The sequence below is a fragment of the Arvicola amphibius genome, chromosome 10 (genome assembly GCF_903992535.2).
Source record: "Arvicola amphibius chromosome 10, mArvAmp1.2, whole genome shotgun sequence".
Lineage (NCBI taxonomy): Eukaryota > Metazoa > Chordata > Mammalia > Rodentia > Cricetidae > Arvicola > Arvicola amphibius.
Genome location: NC_052056.1, coordinates 9,150,710 through 9,161,118, shown reverse-complemented (window position 1 = coordinate 9,161,118; position 10,409 = coordinate 9,150,710). Strand labels below are relative to the sequence as shown.

General features: G+C 36.7%; 1 protein-coding gene across 3 annotated transcripts; it reads right to left on the bottom strand.

Annotated features, from left to right (window-relative positions):
* Window positions 1–4,069: 4,069 nt before the first annotated feature.
* Window positions 4,070–4,351, bottom strand: LOC119825763 (keratin-associated protein 16-3-like). 3 transcript variants are annotated; one of them, XM_038346856.1, is made up of 2 exons: window positions 4,227–4,351; window positions 4,070–4,145 (listed from the first exon to the last, which is right to left on the bottom strand). In XM_038346856.1, exons 1-2 carry the CDS (start codon window positions 4,349–4,351, stop codon window positions 4,070–4,072), a joined length of 201 nt encoding a protein of 66 aa, XP_038202784.1. The 3 variants fall into 3 exon arrangements, with proteins under 3 accessions (XP_038202784.1, XP_038202785.1, XP_038202783.1); XM_038346857.1 differs by having other exon boundaries at window positions 4,070–4,166; window positions 4,257–4,351; XM_038346855.1 differs by having other exon boundaries at window positions 4,070–4,351.
* Window positions 4,352–10,409: the final 6,058 nt, after the last annotated feature.

Sequence of the window (10,409 nt, the reverse complement as noted above, 5' to 3'; positions counted from 1 at the left end):
CAGATGGACACAGAGGAAAAGCCATGTTTGGCTAATATAGCCATGGATTTATGGGATGTGATTTGTTGCAGCAATGGAAAACACAGATTAATATTCCTCTAATCTCAGAAAAAAAACATAAAATAAAGAATACTTCTAAGAAGAATATTAAAAGGTAGTATCAAGAAGAGGCACCAACTATTGAGACTGCATATAAGCAAGGCACAACTGTTGATCCTCCAAAGGCATCAACAGACCTACCTTTAAAATGGTTAACTGAAAATCCTGTGTGGATGCAGCAATGACATTTGATATCAGAAAATTACAGACAATAGAACAGATGGAACAGAAGCAGCTGAATTATCACCATATTGAAGATTCAACCAGTCCTCGGAATTCAACATATTTGTTATCAAAAAGAAATCTGGAAAATGGAGAATGGTAATAGAGCTCAGAGCTATTAATGTGATCCAGCCAAAGGGTTCTACAGCCTAGAAATCCCCTGCCTTCTTCATTACCTAGGGATGGTCTATTATAGTGATTTATTTAAAAGGCTGAACTTTTATTGTACCTTTACAAGAACAGATTTTTTTTAAAAAAATTTGACTTCCCAGTGCAATTTATTTATTTATTTATTTATTTATTTATTTATTTATTTATTTAGTTTGGTTTTTCGAGACAGGGTTTCTCTGCAGCTTTTTTAGAGCCTGTCCTGGAACTAGCTCTTGTAGACCAGGCTGGCCTCGAACTCACAGAGATCCGCCTGCCTCTGCCTCCCGAGTGCTGGGATTAAAGGCGTGCACCACCACTGCCCGGCTCCCAGTGCAATTTATAATAATAATTCTAAATCACTTAAAAGGTTTTAGTATAAAATTCTTCCACAGGTATGTTAAAGAGCCCCATTTGTGTAAACATTTTGCACAACAGACATTAGAAATCATAAACAGTTCCCTCAACATAAAATTTATAATGGTAAATTTTGTGTAACTGCTACAGGCAAAACTGACAATACATCTAAAAATAATAAAATAGTAGACAAATTAGCATCAGGTTTAATTAAGACTAGAATATTAAAAGTTTCTATGTGTGATAGTTTGAATGTAATTGCCCCCCATAATCTCATAGGGAGTATACTATTAGGAAATGTGGCTTTGTTGGAGTGGCTATGGCTTTTTGAAGGAAATATGTCACTGTGGGTGTGGGCTTTAAGTTTCCCTATGCTCAGGATACTGCCCAGCGTGTTAGTCAACTTTCAGCTGCCTACAAGATATAGCACTCTAAGCTCCAGCACCACTTCTGCCTGCATGCTGCCATGATCCCTTTCACAATGATAATGGACTGAATCTCTGAAATGGTAAAGTGAGCCACACTAATTAAATGCTTTCTTTAGAAGAATTGCCATGGTCATGGTGTCTCTTCACAGCAACAGTAAACCTAACCAGGACACCAAAGAACATATTCGCAGAATGATACATTACATATTTGAAAAACTTGAAAATTTACCCCTAACACTAAAAACTAAGAAGAAATGGAAAACCTAATTAAAGCAGGACAACCCTATGAGAATAACTATTATAACCACTATATGCCTAATGAGGTGGTGGTCACACATTTAATCCCAGCACTTGGGAAACACATGTTTTTAATTCCAATGTTTGGGAGGCAGAAGCAGGCAAATAGGAATTACAGTGAATTAAATTTAAAAGTTGCTTGAAAAAGGCAGGCTGAAATTCAAAGTGAATTCCTTTGTGACCTTAAAACAAATATATTTAAAGCTTGAATTTATATATAAAGAGAAAGCAGAATATAGGTATATTTATCTACACATAGTGATGTATATTTAGTCTCAAGTTTTCAAAACAATTTAATTGAAACAGAAAACTTTTTCTGTTGCCAAAAAGCATTTTACCCTAGGAAAGATATAACCTGGCAAAACAGGAAGACCCCAGTTAGGGTTGGGGCAGGGTTTTGCTTTTATCTTTCCAGGAGAATAAAAGGATCCAAACAAGGAACCACTGGATAAGTGAAACATCTGAAGAAAAAAGATAGATCATCTAGAGAAAATAACCCAACACATAGAGTACACCGGCCAAGTGTCATTGCCCCTCCAGCTGACCCACTCAGAGCTCCAGATTAGCACCAGCACCCATGCTGCCATCTTGCCTGAGTGGTTGTCCCTTCCTGCCAGACAACCACCCAATGTGGGCAGGAGGCAGGACAGCCTGGTGGGGTGTTCCCTTCTTTCTCACTGCCTCATGACTGTCCCTCCCAAGGGAGATTCCCAAATACTTTTTCTGCTGCCCATTACAGTCTTAAGTGACAAGTGGTCTTTATGTGGCCCCAAGTCAATAAAATACTAAAGTTCTTTTGGGGGTTGGAGCATGACTCTTTACTCTAAACCCACATGGGCTTGCAAAAAAAAAAAAAAAAAAAAAAAAAACTCAAAAATACTCAGACCAGAAAAGTCACCTGGTATGGGACAGAGGAAAATCAAAAAATAAGTGACTATTCTATTGCCACTAATTTCATAAAGTTTTGGTTTTCGTTTGAGTCTCTAAAATCTTTCCTTTCTATTTAGACAAAAGGAATATTACAGGATATTTGGTCACCCAAATACCAAGGCATAAGTAGAGGACAAAGGTACTAGGTGCTTTTTTGCCTCTCTGAGCTAATTGGGTTTTACTCCATCATAGGGCTCCAGATTCTTTATTGATAAAATCAAACAATTCAGGTTTAGTCAAAAACAACATATTGTCATGTTTTATTAAGACATTTTCAACTTAAAACATACAGAGTATTCCATGTGTCTCATTTGTCTCCAAAAAGCAAAAACAAGAACTCCAAAATGTTGGAATTGACCAGTGAAAGAATTTGAAATTAAAATATATTTTGGGAGAATTTCTAATGGTAGATTCAATATCTTTATAAGATGTAAATTATTCAAATTACTTAATTTTCAATCATGTAATAAACTTCACTTAATAAAATTATACATATTTAAAGCTAGAATAGAATGGTATCCACTTTTGTTTCAGGAAAATTTTTCTTTAAAATGTTTGTTTTTTATCTCTAAAGTATTTTAAGCACGTATAAAAAAAATAAATGAAAACAGCTTTATAATCCATCTTCTAGCTTACCAACTTATAATCTATTTAAAATTTAATACTATATTGATCTATTTCAGTAAATGCTTCTTGAATCCTTGGACACAGAATTATTATATTTTGAAGGAACGAAAAGTACAGGAATTTGTGGATGAGGGTGATAGAGGACAAAGACAACTGATAAGCCACAGGGAGCAAAGAAAGACAGTACAGTGGAAACAGAGATGGGAAAGAAAAAAAACAGGTAAAGGATGGGGTTAATAAATCAACATTTGTTGAATTTTTTACCTATGAGAAAAAACCCACATAGCCAGTTATTATATTAACAAATCCAACAAAACTATTTTTGTTGCAGAACTGATGTTTTGGTGAGAGACAGTGGTGAAGCTTGGACTTCTTAGGGCACTAGGCAGTGGGACCACCATCCATCTCGCATGCGCTAGTTTGCGGGAGCCCATTCCCTATGTTGAAATGCCATGCTCATTTTTAATGCAGTGGGGAGGGGCTTGGTCCTGCTCTGATTTAATGTGTCAGACATTGTTGACTCCCCCATTTGAGTCCTTACCCATTGGGAGGAGTCGATGGGGGATGGGCTGGAGTGGAAGTGAGGGGGGCATGAGGAGGAGGGGTGGGAGGGAAAACCGAGGTTGAAATGCAAAATGAAATTAAAAAATAAATAAAATCTTTAGAAAAATTGAGGTTAAGGCAAATGAACTCTGTCAGGAAAAAGTTTCTTATTAAAGTTGTGAGAATACAATAACATTCCAATCCGTATAGAAATAGATCCCTGAAGATCAACACTCAAAGATTCAGACTTCATCTATTATGCTCCACGTTATTTACAGAAACCAAGTAATACAAAAGGAAGTAAAGTTCTGGATAGAGAAAAAGCAAAGAATGCAGGTCACAGAGTAAAGATGCTTAGAAAAAAAAAAAATAAGGCATCACAGAACAGTAATCCATGGGTTGTAGATTCAAATATTTATTCAATAGTAGCTGGAGAATCCATACCCTCCATAGCATGAAGGGCGGCAGCAGCCATATCCGTAGCCCCCATAGCCAGAGCCAAATCCGTAGGCCCCATAGCCAGAGCCAAATCTGTAGCCCCCATAGCCAGAGCCAAATCCATAGCCTTCAAAACCACAGCCACAGCCCAGTCTGCGGATGCTGTTACATCCACAGCCGTAGCCTCCGTAGCCGTAGCCCAGGCCCCCAAAACCTCCATAGCCATAGCCCAGGCCTCCGTAGTAGCCGCTGTAGTAGCTCATGATGTCTGGAGTGGTAGGATTGATTTGCAGTTGCAGGACAATTTTGTCAGTTCAACTGCACAAGGCCATTTATATATACGTGGAGAAACCACACCTCTAAATGCAATTGGTTAAAACTATTCATTGACATTGAAAACTATGTGAACAATCTTGTTTCTTAGGACTCAACCCCATGCTCTCCTTGTTTGCATGCGTGGTGATTTAAAGGCTATGCAACATGTTTGATGTTCTGCTTTATTTGGATGCCTAGAAAAATGCTTTGTTTCTAATTAAAAAAAAAAAAATACTGTGCTGTTTATAGTCCCTGTCGCTTGAGTTGCTGAGCTTCAGACTCCTTGGCTTCAAATATTGAAATGGTATCTCATGAAGTTGCCTTTACCCTCCAACTTCATCCTTTTTTTTTTTTTTTTTTTTTTTGACATTCTACTGTTAAAGAATTTTTTTTTTCTAAGCCAAGTAGATGTGCCATCATTCTTTTGGCAAACATCCACATGCACTGAATCATAACTGTTGAAGTGCTAGCCCCAATTAAAAGATGACAATAAACTATGATGTGTATCTTAATGCCATGCATTCTACAGCCAACTGAGAATCACATTGTATAGTGCAGTGATCATATCTAAGTTTTCTAAATAATCATAGATGAACGTCAGTGTCATGTCTCACATATAATCCGCTTGATAAACATCACTAAACAGAGAAAACCCTGCTATTTGCATTTAAATAGGCACCTCCAAGTTTATAAATAGGTACCTTTATTTAGGTTATAAATTTCAAGCATTCATAGAATTCTACAGCTAAACACTTCAAGAAATTTAACACGATTTATTGAGCTCTCTCTCTCTCTCTCTCTCTCTCTCTCTCTCTATCTCTATCTCTATCTCTCTCTCTCTCCCTCTCTCTCTCTTTATCTATCTTTCTGTGTCTGTATATCTCTCTCTGCATGTGTGTGTTAATCAAGGAGAATGTTGAGATTCAGCAACATGCAGAATCATGCTGTCATCTTTCTAGGCAGAGCAGATATATTTAAGTGTTTCATCTCTTAAACATAGCTCAAAAGTTAAATTTGAATCTAAGTTATTTTTCTCCCATTTTATTAATCTGCCCACTTTTAATAATCACATAATAAGAACATACTTGCCACTAAATGTGTTGACAGGAGTGCTCAGGTAAGTCTATGTTGTAGCTTAGAACAGATGAATTCCACAAAGATTACAAAAAAATGTGCTTTATTGACAAGAAATTGAGATCAAAGTGCAATTGGTTGAATATGCGTGTCTATAATAGTGGTCCTCTGCAATCTGCAAATTTAATAGACTTAACCTTTGGTGTGAATCATTTTGTTTTTCCTATACTTCTATTAGAATAATTTTGACTAAGCCTAATTTAAGATGAAAAGAACTCATGTTTAATATTTGTCATGATCCAAGTAAATATTTCCTGAGAGGGAACTATTATATTTCAGTAATTAAGAGTCTTCCAAGAACCAGCATAAGAATGTCCTCCTCAGCTTTCTGTCTGCTCTAAGCTTAACATGGTCCATATGCCTCCTCCCTTCACAACCTCCTCCCCAGAGTAGGACACAGAGTCTTCATCACAGCAGGACTCACTCAGGTTTCAAATGGAATTTCATAGACTCTTTTATCTTCTGAGGTACCAGTGTATTTACATTGTAAATTTTTAGAAATAGTTCTATTTGACCAATGTCTTAAATTTCTCTCATTGTTTTCTATTTAATTAGTTCACCTTTAAAAATATCAAAAAAGTCAGAATAACTCTGTGGTTATGAAACAATTTTAGAGGGTGGCTATTATCTGAAAGTCAATAAAATAATACATGCTGTCAATGAAGTACAGAGAGGGAACCTATGTACAATGTTGGTGGAAATGTTAGGAAAAATAGTATACATATTTCTTTAAAGATGAAAACCAAAACTACTATATGATCTAGTGATGAACTGATGGGAATTTGAAAGATATTTTTAAATTCCCGACTGGGATAGATTTGGAGGTCCCCATGTTAAGTGTAATAAGCTAGATACAAAAAGACATTGGTTTCTAGCCATAAAGGACATCGAGCCTATAATTCGTAAAAAATCCTAAAGAAGCTATATAAGAAGGTGAACCCAAAGAAAAACATATAGTTATCCTCCTGGATACTGGAAGTAGACAAGATTGCCGGACAAAAAATGGGAACATTGGGATGGGGTGGGATGGGGGGAGGGGGGATGGGGAGAAAAAAGTGTGAAGTGGAGGATGGGAAGAGCTTGGGGGAATAGGATGGTTGGGATATAGGAAAAGTGGATATGGGAACAAGGAATTATATATCTTAATTAAGGGAGCCATTCTAGGGTTGGCAGAGACTTGACTCTAGAGGGGTTCCCAGGTGTCCAGGAAGACGCCCCCAGCTAGGTCCTTGGGCAGCTGAGGAGAGGGTGCCAGAAATGTACAGATCCTATTGCCATACTTATGAATATCTTGCATATCACCATAGAACCTTCACCTGGCATTGGATGGAGAAAATGACAGAGCCCAACATAGGAGCACTGGACTGAGATCCCAAGGTCCTGATGAGGAGCAAAAGGAGGGAGATCATGAGCAAGGAAGTCAGGACCGTGAGGAGCGCGTTTACCCATTGAGACGGTGGGACAGATCTAACGGGAGACCACCAAGTCCAGTTGGAATGGGACTGATGGAACAGGGGACCAAACCGGACTCTCTGAATGTGGCTGATGGTGGAGGAGGACTGAGAAACCAAGGACAACGGCAATGAACATGAACTCTACAGCATGGACGGGCTCATTGTGAGCCTTGTCAGTTTGGTTGCTCACCTTCCTGGACTTAGCGGGAGCTGGGAGGATCTTGGACTTAACATAGTGAAGGGAACCCTGATGGCTCTTTGTCTTGGAGAGGGGTAGAGTGGGGGTATGGGTGGAAGGGAGGGGAGGGAAGAAAAATAAAATAAAACAAAAAACAAAAAAAAGAAAAAAGAAAAAACATGGTGATTATTAAACAGCCTCAGATTAAAGACCAAATCGAAGGTAAACAAACAAAAAAAAAGACAAATATCACATTTCTCACTCAACCAGAAAGTTATCTCACAGAAGACCAGCGTGAGCCCGAAATCATCATCAGTGGGGAAGGGTGAGGTCAAGAGAAGATGAAAAAAAAAAAAAAAAACAGATGAAGGACCCTGAATAGAGAGATAGATATATGGAATGAATAGAAAATAAGAACACAAAAGTTCATAAAACATAGAATGATTAATGGTTAAGAAGATGAAAATGCTAATTATTTAATAATTGTACATATTAGCAGTGTATATCCACAAAAATGCAAGTAACATGTTTCAGTAATAAGTTAAAAATTCAAGCAGAATAGATCCAATTTACTCGCAGTATTTTTTAGGTAAGTAGGCTGGGAGTCATTCATTCTGATAAAGGAAAAGTAGGTATACTTTACTGACTTAATTACTAGATTTCAAATAACTGGACTGGGTACATCAATGTTAAAAAATCTGGAAATTAGAAATGGACAGAAAAGCCATCGGGAAATGTGTCTCTGGTGACAGGATACATAGAAAGGGTGTACCAACTGCCAGAGTGTTGCATAGAATGACACAACTTAATGTTATAAGTAAATGAAAACAGTCATTACATCTCTATGGGTATCTTGCACTCTTTGCCACCATTTCGGGTATTAAACTCAAACTCTCAGCAATCCCTTTTTGTATGATCACTATCTTTCTTAATTGGTCTAAGTCTGCAAACTAACTAGTAGCAAAGATGAGACTCTCAGGCCTATGCCCCAGGACTTGGGTAACACTGCTTCAATATTAGGAAGCCTATAAGTAGATTTCTCTTGATGATAAGGAGAACTTCACAGAAGAATACACACTTTCAACTCTGTATGTGTTGCTACATTTATCATCATTGTCATTGTACACATATGGCTTCTTTGTGACACTCCACCCAAGCATACACTGTATTGTGACCTTAGTAACAGCTCAACTACTCTTTATCATATCTTCTGACTCTTCCTTTTTCCTCTGCCTCACCACAATTTCCAGCAACTCAATGTCTCTTTTGCTTCCATGAACCTTCCTCTAGCTTGCCCATGAAAAGGAAATCTATATGACTTGCTCTGTGGGGATAACTAAAATGATTATTTTCAGTTCTCTTGATCAGCACAAAATATTTAAGAAAATATATAATTACCTAAACATGAAATTAAACAGAGTTTTAACTGTTCTCAACCTTGGTTGTGTAATTGTATTGGTAATTTTAATTAAGCAAATGGATGCCCTCCAAATTGAACCTGTCTTCTTTTTAAGTAAACTCATTATAAGTATTGATGAATATATTAGGTGTTTTTTATAAAAATTCATGTAAGCTATTCATCCACTTACAGTGGCTAGAATATCCAGTGTAGAATCAATTCATTTATTGTTCATCAGATGTTTACTGATTGCTTATATATTTCATAAATCAATTGATTAAAAACCTAGTCAATGAATTTGATGAAAGCTACATTATGATGTTGGAGGAGGGTACTTGTTCATTTTTCAGACACTCAGACCCGAAATAATCACACAGAAACTATAATATTTAAAACACTGCTTGGTATATTGGCTCTATCTTCTTATTGGCTAACTCTTAAAAGTTAATTTAACCCATTTTTATTAATCTTTGTATTGTCACAAAGTTGTGACTTACTGGGTAAAGTTCTGGCATTTGTCTCTGGCAGGGCTACATGGCTTCTCCCTGAGTTGGCCTCCTTTCTCCCAGCATTCAGTTTAGTTTTCCCCACCTACCTCTAGTCCCTGCACAGACCAAAGGCAGGTTATTTATTTATTAATAGTAATCACAGCATACAGAGGGAAATCTCATATCACCTCCCCTTTTCTATTTAAATGAAAAGGAAGGTTTTAACTTTAACATAGTAAAATTACATATGACAAAACAGGTAACAAGCAAGAATTACAGTTACAATATTTTTATCTACTTTATATTTTTTCATAATTAAGGAAAACTATAATTATAACTATAAGTTCTTCAACTCCATCAAAGACTCCAGAAGGATATAATTATTACCTACATTAACAGGAAGAGCATTGTAAACAACTTCCAAAACTCTAGAATTGACAGAGAAATCTTGCTGCCTGAACAGTCACCCAAAGTTCATCTGTACCATTGGGGCATCCATCTTCAGTCTACAGGTCCATAGTATCCAGCAGACACTTCCATGAAGCAAGAAATCTTAAAGAACATTCTGCCAATATTGGCAGTTTGTCAGTCCCTTTCTTCTGTGGCCTACAGAATGTCTAGCAGACTCTTTCATAAAGCAGGAACCCCGAAGGATCATCTCAACTTTAAGTAAGTTCAGCAGTCATTACTCTGCTTATCCTGCATGTCAAGTTCATCAAGCCATCCAGGCAAGATCAGTTTCTACTCAAATGACTAACAAACTCCATAAGGAGCCTCTTTTGTGCCCATCTTCCTCCTGAAGTAATTAGTGCTGCCAGGAGCAGATGTATCTCATTGTCATAAAAAGTCCTAAGTTCTTAAAATATTTCAAATGTGATATTCTGTAGTTTAAAAGGTTTGAAAAATGTCTATCCATCTGAAAAGCATCTCTGTACATCTAGAAAATCTAACTAACATGGCTTATGAGCCATTCACTATTATAGATGATTATCTATTAACCTACATTTCTTAATTATATAATACATTTTTAAATGAGTTGCACGTGCACAATACCTTAATCAAGAGCAGAAATATACATAAGCACAGTATAACAAAATTGACCTTAAATTTGTATCATGAATCAAGATCTATACTAATTCAAATCTCTATTATCATATCCCACTTTAAACATAAAAAAATATTATAAATGATATTTGGGAATATGGGTGTCATTATCTCTAAACTGCTTCTAGCTGTTTATTGGGCAAAGTAATTTTTTGAAAGTAATTTGTTGAAAGCTATCTTGCAGGGGGTCTTTGTTCATCAAACCACATTAGCCTGAAATAAATCTACAGGTTCTCAAGCTCTGTGGAA

Bases quoted from the DNA above. Each gene is read 5' to 3' on its own strand.
- LOC119825763 (XM_038346855.1), bottom strand. From the start codon at position 4,351: ATGAGCTACTACAGCGGCTACTACGGAGGCCTGGGCTATGGCTATGGA.